At 45.7% G+C, this 24,992-nt stretch overlaps 1 protein-coding gene across 5 annotated transcripts; it reads right to left on the bottom strand.

The window, feature by feature from the left end:
• Positions 1–851: 851 nt before the first annotated feature.
• On the bottom strand, positions 852–23,907 carry kat6b (K(lysine) acetyltransferase 6B). Of its 5 annotated transcripts, none has more exons than XM_077625272.1 (17): positions 23,750–23,907; positions 20,851–21,705; positions 15,237–15,345; positions 14,323–14,438; positions 14,059–14,152; positions 13,223–13,352; positions 12,221–13,146; positions 10,712–10,833; positions 10,157–10,269; positions 9,916–10,057; positions 9,630–9,791; positions 8,813–8,906; positions 6,682–6,913; positions 5,864–6,023; positions 5,307–5,564; positions 3,841–4,126; positions 852–3,755 (listed from the first exon to the last, which is right to left on the bottom strand). In XM_077625272.1, exons 2-17 carry the CDS (start codon positions 21,472–21,474, stop codon positions 1,063–1,065), a joined length of 6,261 nt encoding a protein of 2,086 aa, XP_077481398.1. In that variant the 5' UTR covers positions 21,475–21,705; positions 23,750–23,907; the 3' UTR covers positions 852–1,062. The 5 variants fall into 5 exon arrangements, with proteins under 5 accessions (XP_077481398.1, XP_077481403.1, XP_077481401.1 ...); XM_077625277.1 differs by having other exon boundaries at positions 13,091–13,146; XM_077625275.1 differs by having other exon boundaries at positions 14,059–14,140.
• Positions 23,908–24,992: the final 1,085 nt, after the last annotated feature.

Genomic DNA, 24,992 nt, shown 5'->3' with positions numbered 1-24,992 from the left:
TACTACTCAATGCACTGTCACTAAAGGAGACGCAAGCATGCTAAGGTTTGCCACTTTACAAAAAAAAATAAAAAATAAAAGTACGTACAATAATTTAAATATACAAAGGCGCGAATATGGTACAAACGAAAGAGTATGCGCGTGAGCACTGTTGGACAGTTAACACACTGAACAGGTTCCACTCATGAGCAGGCACATTAGAAAATGGCTTCCTTGGGAGGCTGCTACACGGCAACGGAAAGCCGACCTCGGAGCCTCTGAACCCGCCGCTAATTAAATAGATTTCATCGTCAACATCACCGTGTCGTAAGGCTTCCCATCTTGGAGGAACAGAAATATTTTTATTTATTTTTTTTGCCTTTTTTTTCTCTTCACGCGTTAATGAAAACGTTTGCATTCTTTCCAAGTGCTGCTGCTGGTTTTGTCGTAAAAGAACACAAATAGAATAATTATATAGGCTACTCATAAAAGTGGGGATATTGCGATTTGGGGTGAAATTTCAGTTTTGCTAAAGTTCAAGTTGGATGGTTTGAGAATTGATTTTGACTCGGAGAGGTCGCAGCTATGAGTTAAATTAAAAAATAGTGAAAAAACTTTTCAAAATAAAACTGTTTTTAAAAGTTGTTGTTTCTTACCTTACCTTTAAACATTTCCTGTGACGATCGTCTATTGGAATTGTTGAGTTGTTAAGCATGCCTTCTTTATGTTAGGAAAGCGAAGTAGCGGAATTAAGCATTGATGAGTGCGTCCCGAACAGAGTTGTCATTCTGGAGATTCAATTCTAGAGCACGGTGGTGTGTTTTCGACAAGAACGTTCTGTCGTGTGGCGACACACTTGCTGCATCTCACCTTGTAGTAAATATAGAATATTAGAGTGCTGACTTTACATTGGCTAGAAAGTGAGCGCCGTCAACTGGGAAAATCGGGATGGGGATGCTTCCTGGCATTTTGCCCCGAAGCTCAATACCGCCAAGGTTTTTGTGAGTAGCATATATCACACGACGACTAAAAGAAAGGCCAGATCAGTGCATCTAAAGCGGAAAAACACGCAGCGACGGTGGGCTACCGTCTGATGAAAGGCCCTTTGAGCGATTGCTTGGACATGCCCGTGTTCATGTAGCCATGGTGACCGGCCGGGGAGTAGACCATGTTGCCGTGGGGCGGCGCCTGCATGGGCTGCTGGGGGTATGGCTGCGTTCCCATCATGCCCATCTGCATAGAATACTGGGGCGACTGGTTCATGTAGGCGGCGTGGTTGCCGTGATAGCCGCTGTTCATCATGGGCTGGCTCATGCCGTAGCCGTTCATGGGGTTGAGCGAGGGCATGTTCATGGAGTTGTAGGCCGGCGCCGGCATGATGTTGACGCTCATGTTCATGCGCTGCATGCCCGCCAGGGTCCGGGCCGGCGCCTGCATGGCCACGCCCTGGGGCTGCCGCGCGTACATCTGCTGCTGGTGCTGGTGGTGGTGGTGCGCTAGCGGCGCCGACTTGGAGCGCGCCGAGGCGTGAGTCTTGCCCGCCATTTGAGATTGGATACGTTGCGCCGGCGGGATGCCCACGTTGCGCTGGAGCATCACGGCCGGCGGCGAACCCAAGCTGGTGGGCGGCGTCATGGCGGCCTGCACCTGGGGGTTGGGCAGGCGGTGCGGGGTCTGCGACAGCGACACCAGGCCGGAGTGCTGCGAGGGGGTGTTGGCGTAGGACGTGATTGGGTGGGACGCCGAGTGGTTGAAGGGGAGCGAGTGGGGGTGCTCGATGAAAGTGTTGGTGAACTGCTGCAGCTTGGCCAGGCTGAGGCCGGACGACTGCGGGTAGTGTCCGCCGGGGTACTCGCTCTGGTGGTTGATCCTCTCGTAGAGGGCGAAGTTGGGATTTCCCGACTCCGGGATGTCGGGCAGCTGCACGGCGGTGGCAAAGTTGGCGGGGATGGCGCACTGGGCGGTGGCGGTGGCGGCGTCCGGCATGCCGTGCTGATTGTGGAGGTTATGCGTGGTGTGCGGATTGTGCTGGCTGAGCTGGCTGAGCTGATTGTGCTGCAGGTGGTGATTGTGGTGGTGACTGTGCTGGTTGAGGGGATTGTGTTGCGAGTGCTGGCTGAGCTGATTGCGGGGGCCGTGCTGATTGTGGGGGACGTGCCTGCCGTGCGCGCCGTGCGTGGCGTGCGCGCCGTGCGCTTGGCTGTGCGTGCCGCGCTGGCTGTGCTGGTTGACGCTGGGGGGCCGCTCCACCACCACCACGCAACCCTGCGGCGACTTGACGTTGCAGTGCGCCGGCGAACTCAGGCTGTTTTGCTGAATCATGCCGCAGCCGCCCGGGTTGACGGCCGCCATTTGCTGGCTCACGGCGCAGCTGCTCTGAGCCAGCCCGCTCGGCGGCAAGCCCCCGTAGGGGCAGCCGCCCTGGGAGATGCTACCGCCCATGGTGGAGTCGTAGCTGCTGGGGTTCTCGTAGTTCTCCGTGGTGCTCTCGATGCTGCCGAGGTCGCTGAAGCCACTGTCCACCACCTGCTGCGAGTGGTCCGACACCGACGGCACGTCCATCATGGGGCTGGTCTCCATGTTGTGAAGGGACGGGACCGAGATGGCGCCGTGGTCGGGGCTGATTTGCGTGTAGCCGGTCTCCAGGATGGACACGGCCGGGCTGCTGACGGAGCGCACCGACTGGCTCGGGTGGGACTGAGCCGACGAAAGCGGGCTGCTGTGCTCGGAATGGGGGCAGTCTTCCAGCGGCGTGACCGGGGTGTAGGCGTGTAAGTTCCTGCAGGGTTCCCGGCTCTCCGCGCACTCCTGGAACAGCGCCTCCTGCTCGCTCTCCCGCGTCAGTGACTGGACGGCCTGCGCCGTCTCGGAGTCGAATTCCGTGCACATCGGGGGGCCTTCCTTGACCATCGGACTGACAGGCAATCTCTTCACGGGTGGCGGCGGGGCGTCGCATTGTCCGGGACTGGCCGCCAGCTCCTCTTCGGACTCGGACTCGGCGGCGTTATCCGAATCTGCGGCTGCTTCCGTGGATGGCGCTTCGATGGGAGGGGGTGGCGAGGCTTCGTTCGTTTCGGCCTCGGCGTGCTGAACGCTTTCTTGTGAGGCGCTGCTTTTGTCTTCTTGAGAAAGCTGCTGACTTGACACAATGCCACCATCTTCTTCTTGGGGGTGTAAAAAACATTCCGTTTTTTCTTTCAAACTTGCCGGCCCCTCAGACTGAGCGCTCTCGGCTTCTGCCGTCTCGCGGTCTTCACCGTCGCCATCGTCTACTTCCGTTCTCGACGTATGCTCCTTCTCCTCCTCGTGATTATCCGGTGACGCGGCGACTTCTGCGCCGCCATTCGCATCTTTGGTCGGATAGTCCATCTCGCGATCACTTTCTAACTGTTCGTCATCTCGAGGCTCTGGAGAATCATCGCCTTCTTTGTTCCCGGGGGACGCAGCAGAGGGGGCGGGGGCAGGCGAGCTGGACTTCAATGAGTGGTCAGCTGGACTGGCGGGCTCGGACTGGAAAGGCCGTCGGGACGAGCGCCTGGCCGGCCTGCCGCCATCGGCCTCGCGGTCCGGATCTCCTTGCGCCTCCTCGGCTTGGGTGTGGTGTTGCTCCGCCTCCATGGGCGTTTCAGGCGGCGTGTAAAGGTTCAGCTTGAAGCCCATTTTTCGCTCGTTCTTCAGGCGCCACTTGGGGGGACCCCGTTTAACTCCTTTGGGCCAGCCTTTCTTCCGTTTGACTGGACGAGGTCTGACGGGTCTCTTGGAGGGGATGTCAGAACCTGCCGATGAAAATGTCAACACGTGAGTCGCAAATTTCAACCTACCGCGTGGCCTATCATTTCATATGGGAATTGGATCGCATACCTTCATTCCACTGTTGAAGATCATCTCTCCGCGGCTTTTCCTTGAGCCTGGGTCGACCCCGCCGCCGCTTAACAGGCGGCAGAATCTGGCTCTTGTTGTCTTCTTCATCCTCTTCCTCCATGGCGCTCACGCTGCAAGAGCGCTTCGACAGCAGGACGGGACCCTCGTCGTCAGAATTGTCAAATGGCTCATTCAGCACCTCGGTGGTCTCGGAGATGGTCTCCGTTGTGACGCTGCTGTTGATCCGCTTTCTCTTACGGCCTCTCTTCTTCAGCACGATGCCCCTCTAAAACACAATTAACGTAAGAAATTAAAGCACAACTACAATTATTGATGCTTCTGTTGTCAAATGCTTAAAATTGTGTGTGTGGGTGTGGAGGGGGACCCCGTCTCCAATACAGCATCACTGCGTGGAAGCCACAGATGTGTCAAGTAGAAAAAACACACATTAACATTCTTCTGCTGCTACCACTACACTTCTGTACCACACTGTTTTTTTCCATACTGGAGGTTTTTCTTTTCTAAGAATTTGGCAGCTGCAATATCCATATCTCCAGCACAAGGGGGCAGTGACATACAGACTGGGTAAATAGGAAGAGCAGTTTAAGGTAAATTTTCTGGATTCTTTTTTTTAAGGCATCAGAGTGAAATCGTGATGTTCTGAGCCAAGTGTGCGAGTAGACAAAATGACTTGTGAAGCTTTTATATAGCCAACTCAAACTCATGATTTTTGTTTTGTGACAGTTTTGTGACTAGGATCAAAACACATCTGGAAAACCTTCTCCAGGAATTGCATTTTGCTCAAATTGACATGAACCTGTTCACATCTGACCACATCATTGCTGAGGTTTTCTTTGAAGGGTCATTATGTGGGCCAACATTTAACCTATTAGACTGCAGTTGATGGCATTCGACATCCAATCCAATTCCTTGATCGTCTCCCAGTCGAAATGAAATTTAAATCCCCTTTTCCATCAAGATTTTTTTTTGTACCCTCTATTCACTGACCACAATATAACAAAATCGGAAAACAATGTGTGTATACTGTGTCAGAAGTTGATTAAAGTAAGGGATTGTCTTTGTAATTTCATCCGATGAAATTTTGATCCTAACCCATGACCATAGAAAATAAATGGAAATGGATTTGGCAGTAGGACAACTTGGTAGTCAACCATCATCATGTTAGACTATCTTTCAACCTGAGCAGTGTAGGACATCCGCAGTGAATACAATGTATTATCCAATGCTTCGGGCAGTGCGGAAAGGCTCCGAATGACAGTCTCGGCTCACTTCATGAATATTTATCCCAACTTTCACCCCGCCTGAGTGCATGACACGCCAGCTAACAAAGCCCGGGTGGGATATGTTTTACAATGCGCGCTCACGACCAACACGAAACTCCCACGAGGGAGCGCATCTGATTTAGAGGAGCATGATTTGGGCCAACGGCAAAGAATACAAGTCACCTTTCGCTTGGCCGCTAGCACGGCGTGCGTCTTGGCCAGGGCGGGCGGCGAGCCGTCGGATTCGACGTCGTCGTCGTCCTCATCGTCGCTGACCGTCGGCGGCCGTTGGATAAGTCTGCTCCATGACGGAGCGTAGCGCCGCTCGTACGTCCTGTAGGGCACCTTGCAGTGCATCTTGGTGAGTGTTTGTCTGCGTTTGTGAGTCGCCGCTCGCTCCTCCTTTTCCCAGCAGCTGGCTTGCCTCTTCAGATGTTCAGCCTTGAGGAAATAAATGGGCAGAATTGAACGTTTTTAGAGAATAAAATGATGTAGCTGAGTTAAGTGTTTCTTAAGAATTCATCCTCATTGTACTAGAACAACATCATGATCCGATATAAGGCAATCGGTCAAATAGTGCATATAAAATGCTGTCAAATGCGCTGAATTGAATTACAGCAATGCTGACAGCAAGGAGGCGCCGCATGCCTCTGGCCTCCATTTGAACTCGGCAGCTAATCAAGCAAATATTCAGTGCGGCAGGAGAGCGTAAACAAACGGCGTCTGATTGAGGAGCTCACATCCATCTCCGCTTCCCGCTCTTCCTCGGAAAGGATGGCGTTGTGCGAAGTGGAGCGCGTCCAGCGCAGGGCATCGGGGTCCACCTCGTGACGACGACGGTCGGCCCGCAGTTTTTCCATGTGACGGTGGATGATTCGCTCTCTGCGGACCAGCACGACCCTGCATTGGAGACAAAGCATGTCATATCCCATTATTCTCACAATATTTTGCCAAGAATAATATTTTTTTTAAAAACAGGAACCAAAGGTTATATTCCAGTGTATGGTTTTGTAATCCACAATAATGTGAAGATAAAATAAACAAACTGAACAGCGCATAAATCAAATAAAGACCAAAGAACAACTCTAGCTACAAAAGAAAAGAAAATATATAGGTATATTGTTTATCCTTCGGGTTTTACGAACAATTTAACTTACAACAAACACACTAAAATAAACCAAAACGGTTTTACAAAGTAAATTGCATTTGTTTTCCTATTAGAAGGAGGGATAAATCCCATTCTAAAAACTTCACCAGTGATGTTAATAGATTGTGACTTGCAATCAATATAAACCCAAATCGAAATACAAGAAATAAAATACTTACAAAAATACAATGTATTGGAATTAGCTCTGATGTGTTGGTGCACAGAGAGTGTGCTCATGTCCTTTGGGGTGCTTAACCTGACTTACTTTTGTCAATATTCCACTGCAATTAAAGGCTACGCTGTTAAAAATACCCACTGGCCTGGATAAATCAAACGAGACACACACACATGCACACACACATTCCCACACACACTGAAGAGAGCCCCTGCGTTAGCATCGTGCAAACTGACCGTCCATCCTGTTTGTCAATCATGCCGAGGTGCTGTAGAGTGGCGGCGATGTCGTGCGGACACATTCCCGTGGCCCTGCTTATGCCTTTAACACTGACGTGTTTATCCGGCTGCCTATAAAGGTACTCCAGGATGACACTTTTCCAATACGCCAGGTAGGATAAGCGACCCAGATCTGACAAGGGCTTCTCAGGGGAGCCAGCTTGTCCTTCTTGCCTTGTGAGAAGGTAACCTAAAAAAAAAAAAAGTAAACAAATGATTGAAAGAGCTCCTTTCAGATAGGATTTTAGTGATGGTCAGGATGTGTGACACTGCCTTCAGCCTGGGATTTCACCTTCAAATAGTCAAACAGAGGAAATCACTTCTCTTCTCTTCTGTACCGCCACAGCCGATGCCATCGGCGCGACAAAACGACTGCGTGAGCGATGATAACAAGCCGGCCAAGAAGAGCAAATATGCAGCGGTGTGTAATTAGTTTCATTTCAGCACCCCTCCTTCTCGCGTCAGGGGTCATCCGTTATGAACTGCACGGAATTAATTAACTCTTTTTAACGCGCGCCCACTAGCGAGATGCAAACAAGCAAACCTAATCGAGAAACATTGAGGACATTATGTTTAGTGCGCAAGGAAAATACTCATCGCTGAAGCACAGATCAGCATTCTTAATTACCTCCGACAGTAGTGTGTGAAACCTATGGAGGTTGTGTAAAGTGTTTGGTTGCATATGTCTGTGTTCGAGAACTCGAGAATTAGAAAAAGTGATTATTACCAAAACTTGCAGGATGGGTTTTTAATATGAAAGGGAAGAGCTGATTACATTTTAGGGTAGTAAGGTCAGAAATTGAATTTTGCAATAACTTGATAACGAGTTAGCTTATTTAACACAAATTTGGAGGATAGATGATTTGAGAAGGGAAAGGGTCAAAGGTCAGGAATATGATAGAGGTCTCCAGGTCTCCCCTCTCTCACTGTAGTTATTACAGTGTTGGGCTGTCATAAACGACTATTTTAATAGTCGAATAATTGCTCCATATTTTTGGGATGAATGTAATGTTATTTCACTCTAGGCATTTGCGGTAATTCAGCCCAGAAAAGTTGGACTATGAATATTATGTAACTACATGACTGTGTAATTGATTTTCAAAGCAAAAGCAGACATTTGCGGATATCTTGTTCTAATTACAAATATTAGATTTCATTGAAGACTACAGAAACCAGAGTATATTTACTAAAATAAAGTTGTTAATTGGTCAATTAATTATAGCAGTCAGTATTGAGATACGCGTGTCTTCATCTTTTACCATTGAACTAAATCAAAATGCCATTATGTTCCAACTTCACAAAGTGAACAGACATTTTTCAGAATTTGGCAAAATAAACAAAAAACAGACAAACTCCACATCTACGTCGTTGTTTCCCACTGGATGGGTGGGCCAGCGTTCCACAGTCTGAGCGACTCGTAAACAAGCACTAAAAAAAAGACATTTTCCATAGTATATCCCCTTTAAAAACAAACGACCACATAACCCTTTGAGCTGAAGAACGTCCCTTTAGTACCATGTGATAAAAGAGAAAATCTGTTTATCTAAACAAGGCTACATTTTCCAATAAAGTACTCGGCAATCTGAGAATTCAGCTGCGCTTTCCCTTAATCCTCCCGTCTTTGTTACCGGCGCTCTCTCAATATCACAGCGTGTCTCAATGGCCCCCTCAGGTGAACAGGAAATCAAATTCGCCATTATCTGTGCGCTTTATCACGCGTGAATCAATTCTTGAATCTCACAAAAAGAAGAGTGGGACAGAGAATGATCATGTTTCCCTGCAGCCGGTGAGTTAAAAACATAACAAGCGAGCACTCCAGAGAGCCTGCTGTTTGTACATAAGCAGTTTAGAAAGTGCCATTTCCATAATAATGTCTGCTCATTTAAATATATGCCAAGAAAATGCAGTGTCTTTTGCTCTTAATCCTCAAGAAATGCTCATGAACATTCGTGATTAGGGCCCTTCAAAGCAAACACCCGCACCTTGCCACCAGCTACCAGACATGCACCACTTAAGCAGCAGAAAACTTGTATTAAAAAAAAGACTGATGGAATAAATTTACTGCAAAATGGAACGTTGAGGAACTTACTGAAATCAATAAGAAAGCGTCCAAATCCTTGCCTTTGGTACTGAGGCATTATCATTATGCAGGAGACGTTGTACTTCTGCTGGCAAAGCTTTTCCTGCGGGGAAGGAAAAAGGGATGGAGTATGTCAGTAGAGATTTGAATTTATAGCACCTGCCATTGTCCTTGTCGGTCGGTGACGCCTCTTTCCTTTATGTAGAGCCAAAAGATTTCCCTATGAAGATGAATATTCCTTTAAAAATGTCATTTTTGGGTCAATGAAATGTATAATCCTGAATGGCCCTTTTTTTTTACCACCGTCAGTGTGTGAAATTGATGGCAATCTGTATGTTTGTGTTCAAGATAACTCAAGAACGGATAAAGGGATTATTATCAAACGTGGAGGACATGGTCAAATCAAAACAAAACATATTTTTTTCAAAAATCCAGTGTTTGTTTTGGCACAATTTTTAGTGCCCTCCTTCATTTTGACTTGGAAAAAAAAGAATTCAACTAATTAAAAACTAGAGGCCTAATCAGCCAAACTAAAAAAATTAAAAACTACTCTTAAAGAGCCTAATCAGCCAAACTCAAAGCATCGCCATATACATACGGAACTTATAACTTAAGTTGACTTGTTTTAACTAAAGTCATATTTTGCTCCAAGCAAGGTCGGGCCAAAATAGACTGAAATCGGAAAAGGGAATTTTTGTGGTAAAAAAAAAAAAAAGAAAAGTCTCCTTATATTTTGCCCAGCCCAACTGTAAATGTAATTGATTTGACTCTGAAATTTTACAACTTGCATGGTACTGGAGATTCCCTACTGCGTATAATTGCTTACCTTAGAAAAATAGCCCACGAGATGACAGCCTTTGTGGTCGTTTTTTGTGAGGATGTAGAAAAGGAACGGCTCCACGTCGTAATACAATGTCTTGTGATCCAGGAAAAGCTTGGCTAACAGGCAGAGGTTTTGGCAGAACAGTTTGCTGACATTTCCGTCAACCTAAGCGGGGAAAGAAAAAGAGCAAGAGGACACTGGAGAGTCAATTTTTCTCTTCTTTCGCCCGCTCAGTAATCTCAGCCAACGTGTGTGCTTATTGCTTCATTGCCGGAAAAGCGTGGCTGACCTCAAAGACGGAGAGGCCGTCTTTTCGGTAGATCTCGTTTGCTGGCGGGTGGAACCAACCGCACTTCTTTGTGTGCCTCTGGAGGATGTTTTTGCTTCTCATGTACTTCAGACAGAACTCGCACAGATAAAGCTTTTGTAATCTGACAAAAGAAACAACAACAACGTTACGCTCCCATACTGAGACGATAGAGCTATCCGACCGAGCAAAGCGGTGAAAATAAAAGAAGATTTTGCAATACCTTGAATATTCAGGCGGGTACGGTGACGAATACCAGGTTTGTATTTCGTGCTTCCCGATTTCTATAACAACTGGACAACGCGTGGAGTCAATGTTCCTTTGACAACCCGTTCTCTGTTAAAAACAATAAGGAGAAAAAAGTTTTACTTTCACATATGGTGATAAGTTGAAGGTCAGTCGCCATTATCAAAAAAATAAAGATAAAAGCCACGTTCCCTGAAAGCTTAACAAAAATGCTAGCTCCACAACTAACATTCCATTTATTTAAAAAAAAAAAAAATGACAAAACAGAGAAAACTCGCAATTAAAAGTAGGATAATAAATTGCAAATACCCATATTAAAATTCAACAAAGATTAAAGACAACTCGCAGTTTTAGCCTGTAGAAAACTAATGGCACCTCCTGAGCGGCTTGGCTTTAAAAGCGTATAAAAATATAGTTGATAAAATGTCATAAGGTGTTGTTAACAGTGTTTTAACGAATAGAACTGTCAACCTTGGGATATGGTTGTAAAAAAAAAAAATAAAAAATAAAAATAATAATAATAATACATCACCTGCGCAGCAACTTCTCGAACACTCCTGAACATTTCCACATCCTCGTCAGTCACGTGCGCCCCGGACATGGCCACTAAATTGGCGCGAGTTTCCTTTTTCGACCGCAGTTCCCCGTTGTGGCCTATTAACGACACAATGAAGGAATAATGAATCATCTCCTCAATGCATTCTATGCAAATGCGCTTATAAACTGCCAGTACTGTCGTTCGGCTCGGGGGTCTTGGGAGGAATGTTCCTAATGTAACATCTTTCAATGTTTATGTGTGAGGAGCTGGGTAAAAAAAGAGGAGAAATCCCTAATGTAATGAAGTGAAACTAAATCACTCTAATTGCATAACCGCTTTCATGTGCTCAGTCATCCTCCGAGACCCCGCGAATTAAGAAGCCGAGGCAGTGAAGGCAGCGCTGGAACGGACAGCGACACTTGATGAGTGATGCTGCAGAGCGGGCGGGACGTCGTCTTATGAAAGACATCGTGACTTTACCGCCGAATCTGAATCAAAACCTATTTCCACAGGGAGTGATTTGTCATTAACAGTCATTTGCGGTGCTACACGATCTCCGGGGGTGTCGGCTTTGATCGAAAAAATGTGAGTGACAGTTTAAATGAGGGGTCCTGAGGCTGCTGGGGGTATGTCAAGTGTTCCACTAAAAGGTCTTACTATTTAAATTTAAAAAGTATATGTGGTCAAATAACATTTTTGATGACCTGCTTGATGTCTTCTGTTATAATCTTGACCTTGTATCTTTTTCTGTGCATATATTACACCCCTAAACAGTTATCGCGTCAGAATTACATTTAAATCAAGTGATTATTGTGGAATCACCTTGCTAAATTCTTGAAAAAACTGTCATAAACTTGAGAGCTTGGAAAAACATTAAATAATTTGCACTGAAAAAAAATCATTTGCTGCCATGCTCGCCAATTATACTTTTATACAAAGAGTATAAGACAATGAACTAATGTAATTATAGTTACTAACCAGTTTCCGCCCCCTGAGGCTTGCCTTTATTACCTTACAATTAAATCTAAGGTATTTACGAGCGGTTTTGGCACTAATTTGTCACTCCAAGTAACGGCTTGCTGCAGTGGCTTAAAGTCATTATGTCATCTCTGATTCAGCGTGTGTGGGCGATTCCCCGGGTTGATGACGACTGCGATTGAGGGATGGATGACGGCGGCGTGGGCTTGACAATGCAAGAGGGTGGGGAGGTGGGGTTAAGGACAGAATGAGGGGAGATAGTGGTGGTAGTTAGTGGGCCATGCACGATGGAAGGCACGTCAAACTCCGCAGCCATGTTAAGAAAGTTAAAAAAATAAAAATTTAAAATAAAAAGATTGAAATTAGGCAAGAGATTAGACTGCTAGAATGCCGAGGGGGGCGTCAGGGCCATCGTCCGGTAGAAAAACAAAAAGAATTGCAAGCGTTAAAAGAAAGTCAAGAAAGAAGAAGCTGAACAAGGTGCGGAGACGGCCTTGGCTGGCTCTCGGGATCCTTTTTGCTTACCATGGTTACTCTCAGGTTTAACTCTTCCGTCAGTCAAGTCAACCTTGCCTGGCGAAGGGGGGGCTCCCTTCGGGGGGCTCACTTTATATCTCAGCCTGCCTAGCGTCCTGTGCTTTTTAAGGAAGGGGTTGCGCTTGAAATGACTGACTAGCTTATAAGCGTGTCCTCTGGGTCGGCCCGGCCCGGCCGACGTGGAGCTGAGGCGGTTTTTACTAAACTCGCTTTGGCCCAGGCGTTGGGGCTGCGCTTCGGACGCCTCAAGTGTGTCCCGCTTTTGCTCCGTTCGCTTGGGCGGCGCGTAGCACGCTCGCCTCTTTTTCCGCGACTGTCCCTGAGTGGCGTAAATGTGCGAGAGTCCGTCAAACAGTCCCTTGAGCTGGCTGCTACTGCAGAGGCTACCCAGGGAGGGAACACTAGACTGGCTGGAAGAGCTTTGGGGCGAGTTAGCCGAAGTGGAGCCGCTGGACAACTGCGAGGGCGGGCTAAATCCCGGCGACGTCAAGGTGGAGGCGGGCAGCACAGACGGCGGCGCTATCTTGTGACCAGCTTCCTCCCTAGGGCCTAACCGATTGTCGGCGGGCGACTCGGCGGCTACGGCTCGCGAGCGACGCCCCACGGGGGAAGGGGTGAAGAATTTGGAAAGCCCATCGAAGAGCCCTTTGGTTTTCCTGTTAACGCCGAGCGTAGCAGGAGTGGCGAAAGAGGGCGTGAGGAGGGGAGTGACGGTGGTGGTGGTGGTGGTGGTGTTGGTGGAGGTGGGGGTAGGGATGGTGAATTGGGTGGCGTCTGGAACAGCCAAGCTGCTTCTATTGTCCTTCCAAGATGCAGCATGAGCAGATGAGGTACACATGCTAAACTTCGGACCCCTACCAGGTGACCCCCTTCCTCCGAGTGCCACCATGGAGCCATCACCACTGCTTAGACACCTAGAAGAAGACAACCGAGTTAAGAACGCGCGATGTAAATACGGGTATTGTACGGAGCAACTGGCTTCATACGTACATTCGATGAGTGAGCTTATTCCTGGGCCTTCCGATGGGTTTTGCATATCGGCGCTTGATCTCGTCGGCTTTTCTGTGAAGCAGCTTCTTTCCGTTCTCCTTGGGTCTGCAGACCTGGCACAACCACGTGCCTGGAGGGCGTCCAAATGCACAGAGAAAGTCATTTTCAGGGTGGCTTCATCAACCCCAAGGACAATTATTTTTATTTTTTTAAATACTCCGGTCAGCTCACAATGACAGTCAATTATTCAGCAAAAAAGACGCAAAGCCACACGGTAAACGGTACTCGGTCGATTGGTCGCCAGTCTTTTGGTCGCCCGGAAGGTTATTGATAATTACCATTTAAATCATTGCTCAAATTCCCTAAATACAAACTGCGAATTATTATTTAGTCATACTTAATGCCCTATTAATTATTAGGCTAAAGAAAAGCTCCAAATTTCCCGCACTTTTATTGTGTTTTGTTGGAGAACTTGTTAAGACCCTGACTGACGTCCCTTCCTAAGGGGACAACTCATGTACATACAAACTCTTATACACTCACATGCCCGCTCAGTGAAACTGCTCAGGGCCATTGTTGACTTTTACTGATGCGTAGACCGTGTTGTTTTACCTTGTTTTGTCGCCGGTCTTTTGGTCGCCCGTTGTTTGGGTCCGGGAGACCAAAAGACCGGCGACCAAACGACCGCACACGCAGTAAACAATGGCTTGTTTCCATGTCTCTACAGTAACAGACTTCCATGTCAGCTACCATCATTTCTTGCATATATAAAAAAACCTCCCCTGTATACATATGACATTATATGCGCAAAAATCTTTACATAGCTATAGCCTAACCTTTTGGCATTCTGAAAATCGGCGGGTCGCAGCACTCCATGTGGAAGCCCCGGTCACAAGAATCACAGAAGAGCATCTGGTCCTGGAGTAAGAGCTGATATCAAAGTGGTGCAAAGAAATCATTGCTAACATAGAGGATAAGTGCAAAAAAAGAGCGATATAGTGCAACGGTACACGTCATCGCTAACACTCGAAACATGACTAAAATAATGACAACTTAACAGACATTGCCCTTAATGTAAAAACAATAATAATAATACTTACTGCATTCTTCCCTTGTATTCGGCAGGAACTGCAGGTTTTGCATTCGATGCACTGCCATCTTAACCGCTTCACGTGATTGGTCAACTCGGGGGAGAACTTCAGACACGAGGGATGCCCTAGAGGAGGATTTGAAAGAGGCACAACAGCGCTTTTAACCAATGTTGGAACCGCACAGTGTTTAAATATTAATATGAGCAGCGCTCAAAACTAATGACGGGTCTTCCCCCTCCCCTTCCCGACTGCCATAATTTGCGTGGAAAACTAGTGTGATCAAAACATCGGAGCGGCTAATTACAGATCATTTAAATCTAATGAGGCAGACACCGTAGCGGCGCTTATTTCTAACGGAAGCCGACGCGTGAAAGTCAAAAAGCGCCCTGTCATGCTTGTAAAACAGCTGTTTTACAGCACGACGATGGTTTGTGTAGGCTTAATGAAAACCACCTCGACACCAATTTACACAGTAAAAATGTCACGCTGAGAACAATTCCTCGCAGCGTTTAAAAATAATTGCTCGAACACCAGGGTCGCCACAAACGGCGGTGAGTGAATGTGTCGGAAAACAAATATTCAACCCAGGTTCTTATCGAAAACATTTGATTTTGACTCTAAACTGAGAATCTTAGTAGAATTTTCTGCCTCTAAAATGAACCATGAAGATCGTTCTTATTTATTAGAGCTGTTTTTGCACACTTACTCAAATATAAGCCACCCTCTAATTTACTATAACAGCTAATCTTAAGTATGAGTTGGAGGTCAATGAATCCTAAAAAGAACATACAAAAGAATACCACTTGCATGTAAATGTGAATGTGTCTCATTGTGTGTCCTAACAGGGCTTGTCCATAATCCTTAACGGCCACCATTGATTTTGCAATCTAGCGATTTGTTGGCGCCTTTGTGTGTCGACTTACCGCTGCTCCCACAGTCGGCGCAAGACAGGAGTTCTTCCGCACACTTGTCCCGGTTGGACTCTTTTGTGCCGAGACAGAAACTGCATATTGGGATGGGGTCCACCCGGAGCTGAGTGGGAATACAAACACAAGACAAGCTGTTTTAAAACAAGTTGGAGCAAATAAAGCCGAATTTGGGGCTATAAAAGGCTTTCATAGTGTTACTTCACAAAAAGTGTGTAAAACTGTAAAACTTTCATTTCTAAAATCTAATTTAAAACATTCCAAATTTGAACTTGTGACCTATTTAATTGCTGAATTACCAAAGTATAACCTGTACATGTTTGTTATGGCCACAAGATGATGCAAGACTACAACAATGTAGCACACAGAATAAACTGATTATTTTTCATCCTTTCTGTTAAAAAAGCCAAGTGACACAAATGCACTAAAACAGGGAATCTATAGTAAATAGACATTTGTTCCATCTGTTCCCCAAAATGGAGATCAACCGCATCATGACTAACTCTTAACGTATCCCCAGTGGGATACAAGAAAAAAACCACTGCTATCCATTACCTCCGAGTGTCACCGTGATCTCAGTAGACACATTCTACGGGCTTAATCCGATTCTTCTTAAGGGTTCGCACTCTAGACGAGGAGGATTAACGAGCGTGTGATCAAATTACCGCGATACTATAACCTCCAGTCGATACCGGTGCTCCGAAACGCCGCGTTTCTCACAAGCGCCCCGTGCCGTTTCCCCGACTAAAAAACGATGACGGAACCTTTAAAAATCCACCATCGCATTGGCAGACCCCTTCGGGGAGCATTAAACCAAGTGCTGCTGTCTCGCCTTGTGTGAACAACTGGCAGATATGATCTTTACTTAAGGGTGCACTGATCGTATCTCATCAAGGCTCTGTCAATCGCACTTTAAAAAGGGCACACTGGGGATGCACGCTTGTTGGTTGCTGTAAAAGCACATCCTTGTGACCACCTCCTGACCTACCCCCTTATGACTACTAGGCACAAATGGAATTTACAGTTTAAAAAAAATGTCAATCACTGGTAGCTAAAAAGGTATTTAATATATTTATATCCAGGTATTTTTCCACGCTCTGACAGTTGACTGAGTTCAAAAAAAGTGTGTTTATCTGAATTCATCCCTTTATTAAACCTCATTTTACGTTGCGATTCCCCTTTTTCACTGTCCTTTTCTGTTTTGATAGTCGTTCGTCACGTGATCTCGATTTGACGTTGCTTTTTTTACGTTGTGAATCACAACCAGCAGGCGCTACAACCTGTTAAGTGTCATGCGCCACACAATATTGAAACAATAGTGACAGTAATTCCCCAAAGCAGCCGTACAATGTCAAACTGCAAATCATCTGACTTTTATGCAGCTCAATGGCAGCGTATAAAGATGTTGGACTTCTTCTCCAAGCTCTTCCCCTCAAAACGACGTCATCGTCTTTTGAACACGAGCCCTAAATGTTCCGCTTACATAAGTTATTGCTTCTTCATGTATAAAAAGTGTCAGGCGAGATTTGTGTTGATTTATCTCCTTTAAATACATTTCCTTTGAAACGGGTTATGTTTATCTTCGCTCTTCTGTTGAAATTAAAAAAAAACAAAGGGCAAGTTTTATCACCTCCTGTCGGCTGACAATGAGCATAAAGTGGGAACATGAGTCTAATGGAATCCTCATTAAAGTATACACGCAGTTAATTAAACAGCTACTGCATACCCTGAAACAACCACACGCTACCGATAAAAATCTGTGGGTTTAATCAGACAAACATGATTTGGGTCATCCTTTATAAATGGACATTTGAAGTAGTTTTTAGGAACTTGGTTTGAACTGATTGATGCATTTCTACACATTTTACACAGGGGAAACAACGCTTTGAGATATGAGCAAGATCATGGAAAAAATAATTTGGTCACTGTACTGTATATATTTACTTCATACAAGTGATTGCTCATATGAAATAAAATTCTTATATATTTAACACACACACATATATATATATATATATTACATCAGTGGCCCGGCAGCTTGAGTGATTAGCACGTCGGCCTCACAGCTCTGGGGTCCTGGGATCAAATCCAGGTCGGTCCTCCTGTGTGGAGTTTGCATGTTCTAGCCCGGGCCTGCGTGGGTTTTCTCCGGGTACTCCGGTTTCCTCCCACATTCCAAAAAACATGCATGGTAGGCTGATTGGACACTCTGATTCCCACCCCTTCCGGGGTCCTGGGTTCAAATCCAGGTCGTCCACCTGTGTGGAGTTTGCATGTTCTCCCCGGGCCTTCGTGGGTTTTCTCCGGGTAGTCCGGTTGCCTCCCACATTCCAAAAAACATGCATGGTAGGCTGATTGGATACTCAGAGGTAACGCCACAATTTACAAACAAACTCTGATTCAATGACACCAGATCAAAATCTTAAAAATGATATGAAAACCACACAACCCATCGGAAGCCACCATTTATGAAACGCGAATGGGGCACAAAAGTGGCTTCATTTTCATATACCCAGCTTTTGAAGCTTTCCCTTCAGACACCTCGTCACTCTGCTTTGAATTAGCCTGGTATGTTTTTCCATCTCCCTTACTGCTGCTGCTGAAAAAAAAGAAAAATCCTAAATCTTTTGCATATGACATAATCCGCCTCAAGACATGAGCACAAAGAATCTTTAGGAGTTTTTCCGTCTGTGCTTTAAGGCCAGTCTGCGCACCACCTGTGTTTTGCCCCACAGGAACCACCCTTGGTAGACAACTTTCAGGGAGGTTTGTAGTGGATGAATAAATAACTGCCGACTAAATACCGTACAAAATATAAACAAATCCCAGTGGATAAAAAAAGGTTTCAATGCCAAATCTGGTTTCCCAGACCAAACTAACACACGCAACAAATTTGGATGCAAGAAAATGTTCGTCATGGTGTCATCTCCGTCGTACTAAGCGATCACAAACACTCCCGGAACAAGGGAGTTATTCCCGGCAACGACATTTTACATAAAACCGAAAGGAGAATTACGACGCTGATGATTTTCTCGAGCAGTCTAAATTAAGTACATTACAGGAAATGATGCTGCATGAAAAGAGCAGGCTGTCCTGAGTGAGGGGGTGGGGTTCTAATAGAACGGTGCTGGTGGAAAAGGAGCTCAAGTGGTTGCATAACACAGCAGGAGAGGGGCGGGGGGGTCCAATTCCTCGCCTTTGTTCCTGGCACAGTCTCTTCAGACTCTTATATACTGTGAGCAAACACTGCTCTTTTCCACCAGCAAAGTACCTGTTTTTATCAACACATAACACAGTCATTGCGTGTCCACAAAGTGAGGCCGTGGAGTTGCAACACTTGAGTGAATGGAAAAAAACCTTGACTGGGTTCGGAGATGTCAAATGGTACAAAGGTTTCACATCGGTTTTTTGTGGGGACTAAATATCTATTTTTGGGGGGGTAGTCATAGAGTTATGGCTGCGGAATTGGAGGCGTCATTTCCTGATTATTCGCTGTGAAACTGTCATGGAGAGAAGTGACATCTCTGGAAATGTATGAAACCTTGACACATCTATTTAAAAAAATAATGTTTCACACGTACTGCTGAAATGGTAGATGTTAGGCAAGAGAAACTGCTTAAATCACGTGGTGATCCAAATGGCTGGTCATTCCAGTGGCATTTGCTACCCTTGATGGTGATAGATGGAACACTATCAGCAGCAGTCGATGACTTAATCAACTGCACAATGCACTAAGTTCAAAGCCAAGTTCCATTCAAGTGTTCTATTGATCATATTTTCCGCCACGCCACGCTAACGTTCCATCTGTGACATCGAATGACACGACCTTAGAGAACAACAGTTGCCTGGAAGCTAACTCGTCTGATTTGGTCGATGCAAGCCAATGGCTTCCTCTTCCTCGAGCACTTATTTACGATCCCGAGATCCAAGAGTTTAAAACCCAAACAGGCCGACCTACAGGACTTTCCCGGAAATAGCAATGATTTTTAACAGCCCTGTCACAGATTGGTGCTTTTCTTCTAGGCTTTCATCTTCAGTGCTTGACAGGGACTTGTCATTTAAGCCATTGTTCTTGCTAGACGTGTTAAAAGAAGGAACCCAGCAGTCGTAAACTCCATCTCAGCGCACGCCTTCAACCACCCTTGAGGCGTTTAATACAGAGAAAACAATGCACCTCGCAGGAATTGAGGACAATCCTTTAGGGCCCCTTGGGGATGAATTCAATTTATACACCGGAGAAATACACTCGCTTTAGCACTTCTAAAGCAATTAGACCAGTTTGGAAGATCAATTATAAAGTCATCATAATATTTGGTTTCACCACAGTCCTCTGGGCACCTTACTTCTTATCTGACAAAAATGATATGTATGCAGCTATTCATAAGACATTAGACCTCATCCTTTATGGGTCATTTTGGCTGAGCTTATGTAACATGTGGGAAGCCTACAGCAAAGTGCCTGCCACACAAGCGCAGCATGACTTCCTGGTTATCAGTGCTCTGTTATTATGGAGACAAGAGACAGCAACACTACCCCGCTAGAGCCACACAGTAAAGTGTTTAGTCAACATTTAAACAGCAACGACATAACAAAATCCATTCTAGGGTACGAGACCCAGCGCCAAAGTTCTAAACACCAAAAATAAAAAGTGCAGGAGATACTATGACTAAGTATTTGGGATTTATTACGAGTAAAGAAAAATACTAGCTAAACAGATTCGCTTGGATTTTTTTTTTTATATAGTGTTTGCATAGTCAGTTGTTGCAAGGTAGAATTGACGGGCGCGTGTACCAGAAAAACAAATACGCCAAAATGTGTTCCTGAGTGGTGTGACATGAAAAAGCTACATCCTGTCCTGCTACGTGACAGGTGTCAGCAAATGAGCAAGTGGAGTTTCCCATAATGAAGTCAGCAACATGTGTAGAAAGTGCTTATTATAAATTCACTCTCATGAGTGGTCCCTTTTTGATACGTGACACCGAATTCCTACATCCTTGCGCAAACTAGTTAATTTCGTCGTGTGCGGTCGATTGGTCACCGGTCTTTTGGTCGCCGGTCTTTTGGTCGCCAGTCTTTTGGTCGCCGTCTTTTGGTCGCCGGACCGCGACAACGGGCGACCAAAAGACCAGCGACAAAACAAGGTAAAACAACACGGTCTACGCATCAATAAAAGCCAACAATGGCCATGAGCAGTTTCACTGAGCCGACGTGCGTGAATATAAGACTCTGTATGTACATGCGTTGTCCCTTTAAGAAGGTACGTCAGTCAGGGTCTTAACAAGTTCTCCAACAAAAAACAATAAAAGTCTGGGAAATTTGGAGCTTTTCTTTAGCCTAATAATTACTAGGGCATTAAGTATGACTAAATAGTAATTCGCAGTTTGTATTTAGGGAATTTGAGCAACGATTTAAATGGTAATTATCAATAACCTTCCAGGCGACCAAAAGACCGGCGACCAATCGACCGTGTACCCATTTTGTACCATTGGTAACCTCAAAACTTGGTATGTTGGTCGCGTGGGAAAGCAAGGACACTGTCGTGGGTAATTATCTCGATGTCATTGTAGTGCTTCCCGGTGATGACAAAATCCCCAAATTCCCGTAAGTATACCTGTTCTCGCTCGTGGGGCAGGAGCGTCACTGACGTCAACAACAAAGGGGCAGCCAAGGACCACCTGGGCATCTTCCTTTCCACGCCTCCTCGCCCGGCGAGCTGGTACCGCGGGCCATTTTTGAACAGCCTGCCGCTGTTGGCCGAGCGTCTGGCCGCCAGCCGCAACCGCTGGCGGAAGGCCGGGTTGTCGGCCGCCTCGGCGAGGTCGTCCTGGTTCCGGAGATACCTCTCGATGCTCTTGAGCGAGGAACCGTGTGTGTCGTCCAGGCCCTCAATGGCCCTGCGGAGGATCTTATTCCAATCGAGGTGGCGGAGGTCGCTGGAACTCCACGGGGACTCCTTGGACGAAACGGACGAAACGGGCGAGACAGGAGGCAGGATGGCTCTGGCGGCGCTCCCCGGGTCCTTGTACGAGGTGCTCCCCTTGTTGGTAACCTTGAGAATAGAGCCATCGTGAACGCTTAAATCCAACTGCTCCAGGACCGTCTTCCGATCCAGTCCGTGCAACGCGCCCACCGCGTGGGAAATCCTCTCCTCCGAGGGTCGCTGCTTCTGCCTCTTGATTTTCTGTATGGCCTCCAGAATCCACTCGGTGTACAGAGGGTTGGCGAGTTTCACCATGGTTGGATCGGGAGCCTCACAAAAACGCCATCCATACGGAATCCCATCTGTTGCCAAGCGCCACCGGGTAAATCCACATCCTTTGGGGAGGTCAAAAAAAGGTACGTTCCACAATGCCGTTCAAATTGGCTTTCAAATCCCACTTCTTAAGACAACGGACGTTCGGGGAGAAAAGTGGGCAACGATAAATTCCACAAGCGGGAAGACGGGTGATCTTGTCCCACCTGGAATCTGGCAGAGGAAAACACATTTTTGTTTATTATACAAATATTCATGACCAGACTACAAACTGGATAAATCTGTTCGGCTGTTAAAAGTGCAATCAAAACATACAAAGGGAATTGCTAGTTATAAACACTGTATAGCATCTAAATTTGGAATACTGTCGTACTAGATTTATATTTATACAAAACAATTTATAGTGCAGATACATATTGAAACTTGTGCTTAGATTTAAAAAAAGCGCACTCAATATAAACCACAGATTGTCAGTTTGGTACCAGTGCCACTTGTGGAATGTAAACTCCCCCTAGTGGTGAGCTGTGGGATTTCACCCTAAATGCACTTCTGTTGTATTTAACTTTTACAGGAGATTTGCATTTTAATCTTTAAGAACTGTTACTTCTTAACAACATCATTGTTAATTTGAAAAGTGCACTTTGCATTAACCGTTATTTGGGTATAATTGTACTGACTATATTTGTGAAAATTAAGAAAATGAAAATAAAAGTGTTCTACAGTTTTTCATGTTGTATGAGTGTGAAGGTTTTTTTTTTTTTTTTACTTTACTTCTCAAATTGACTCAGGACATTAATGTGGCAACTCGGAACAGAGTATGATCTTTAAATAGAATATGACACTGCATTCCAAACTAGATGTCAGGGTAACTTGTCAAGTTTTAAAAGACACATTTATATGGTCTTGTGGTGCAAAAAAGTCCAAAGATCTGCTGCAAGTTTCGCTTTTCTAACACATCCACATCCAGGGAAAAACTCTCCGATCATAAAATCTCCGCAGTAAGACACGCGACAAGCGCAGAAAAAGATCGACGGACAAAGATGGACATTCCACGCTTAAAGCTGCCCCGCACGCCACTTTTTTGACAGCTCAATGGCCGCCACAACAAAGTGTTCAACGCCACTCCGTACAATCGATGCTCTCTCCCCTGACAGCTGCCCGCCGCCCGCCGAAGGCGAATCCCACCATCGGAACACAACAACCCCGTAATAACCAGTTAGTAACAAACCTTGCAGTCGAAGTCAGTCCGAAGTGCGTAATAAGAAAAGAAAAATGCATTAAAAATCAACCCACGACAAACGCAATATAAATGTCAGCCTTAAAAAGTGTCGTCACCTAAAGAGTCGCCATTTTGTTACACTGTTGTAGTTTACGGCGAATCCGACATGACGCTGATTACAATCCAATGGAGTCTCATTAAAGCTCACCGACACTAATGTGCCCTCCCCTAACAACTTAATTATTGGCTGTGAACGGACGACATCCGATCGCTGGTTTGATAAAGCACCTGTCAATCTTTGCAAAAGAGCCAACGCTATTGGCTGCTTGACCTGTCACTTCCCAGGCGCTTGACCCGCCCCTTAAGGTGGCTCCGTGGTCGCTTCCGTGCCACTTATCGCAAACAGCGAAGAAAACGTTTTTATTCACACGCTAAACGTGTTTAGTTGGCTCTCACGTGCACGCGGTTGTCATTCGACACCGTGCTACTACAGATCGAGCCGACTATTTCATAAAACAACATCATCGCGCCGCTCCACCTTATCGACACATTCCTCCTTGAAACAGTTGGTCGCGCTTTTAAAGTGACTGGGTTTTTTCCAACACTCTTAAATGATTCATTACGGCGTAAACGCCGATAAAAAAAAAGTGGGACAGCGATCCAATGTGGCGCGTTTAATGACTCCTACGGGAGGAAGGGTAAAGTAAAAACGTGTGAACGCTCGTCGTGAAGGCGACCACCAGCAGCACCTCCACCTACCACCTCCCTTTTTATCCAGCGTTTTATCCCACCGCTAATCCCCCGATAATTTCCCCTAAACGCCTCGTTATGCAATTTTTTCCAAAATGCACGCTCTCTCGTGTGCTTTCCGATCTTTCGGCGATGACAGTGAACGTCCCAGACGCGCGTCGTTCCGCGACGAAGGCACGCGCGAGCCGCTCTTTTTTTTATCGCCATTAAACTCGCAAATTATCCCCGCAGCCAAAATAGTGGAGAGTTGCATGCAGGGGAGGGAGGCACACACGCACATATTTTTACCTCAAGTTTCCCAGAGTCGTCTCGTCTCCATGATGGTGACGTGAGAAAAACAAATAGACGGAGAAGGAGACATAATCCGAGATGCGGAGCTCGCCGCGTGGAGAGCAGCTGATAACAACTAATTGAAAGGTTAATCTACATAGCAGCCTGTGACAAAATGGTACCCTCCCCCGCCTCCTCCTTCCCTTCCTCCCTCCCTCCCTCCCTCCCATCCCTCCGTCCTCCTTCTCCTCCCTCCTTCCTTTACTGGAGTACTTCACATATATTATTACTGTGTAGCTACTCACCTGCACAATCCATTGAGCTCCACTGCAGAAGTTGCATGTGAAAAATATGAAAGGTGGACTGCTTTATCATATTCACACCCTTTAAAGCAGCAGTTCTTGGATGTTGTCATTTCAGCTACTGCCTTCCATGGTTTTATTCCTAAAAAGCCAATTTCATATTTTAAAACACTGGAATAATAAATTGTATTAACATTGACATCTAGTAGTACTGTGTTTTATTTGAATGGCAGTGGATGACTATCCATATGCAATACATTATTTTATCTAAAAAGAGATAAAACACAATTAGAAAAGCATATTAAATCGACAGAGGAGCCTAAGGGCCAAAGGGGATGAAATGTTTGGAAATAAAATTATTATTATTATTATATTTGCTGATTGAATCTCCTGAATTTTCATCTCCTAACAGACAGATTCAATCTAAGAGACTATGGGCCCTAAATAGATGGATACATTTTATCCAAGAGGAGATTAAGGACATCAAGCAACAAACAGCTGCAGTGGATGCACATTTTTAATAAATTTGGTGAACTAGAGCCAACACATTCGCTGGAAAGAGGCACATTTCATCCAAGAAGAGACTAAGGGCCATTAGGGAAAACAAATCTGCGGTGGATTTAATGGAATAAATTAAAAAGCGTTATTTATAAAGCCTTTCTACATAAAGGGGGGCACACTTTATTCAAAAAGAGACTAAGGTCCCTAAGAAAAAAATATTTTTGAACGACTTGAAAAGGCGCTTTTAAAAAGTGTTTCCACCCTAAAGGGGACACATTGCATCACAGATAAGAACAAGGACCATGGGAAAAAAATCATTGGTAATGTGATCCAAGAGGAGACTGCGGGTCACATTTTTTTTTTAATTTCAGTTTCAGTCGGTTGAGCCGGGCTGCCATAAGTTTGTCATGTTTCCAGCTCGCGCTGGACATGGCGTTCAATGAGCATGCTGTTAATTG

This window comes from Stigmatopora argus, chromosome 18 (assembly GCF_051989625.1).
Source record: "Stigmatopora argus isolate UIUO_Sarg chromosome 18, RoL_Sarg_1.0, whole genome shotgun sequence".
Taxonomy (NCBI): domain Eukaryota; kingdom Metazoa; phylum Chordata; class Actinopteri; order Syngnathiformes; family Syngnathidae; genus Stigmatopora; species Stigmatopora argus.
This window is presented reverse-complemented; position numbering and strand designations above follow the sequence as displayed.

Bases quoted from the DNA above. Each gene is read 5' to 3' on its own strand.
- kat6b (XM_077625272.1), bottom strand. From the start codon at position 21,474: ATGGTGAAACTCGCCAACCCTCTGTACACCGAGTGGATTCTGGAGGCC. The intron at 14,439-15,236 runs GTAAGTCGACAC...ATCCTCCTCTAG, and splicing joins CGCCGACTGTGGGAGCAGCG to GGCATCCCTCGTGTCTGAAG. The intron at 6,024-6,681 runs GTCAGTTTGCAC...TCTCCAATGCAG, and splicing joins ATTGACAAACAGGATGGACG to GGTCGTGCTGGTCCGCAGAG.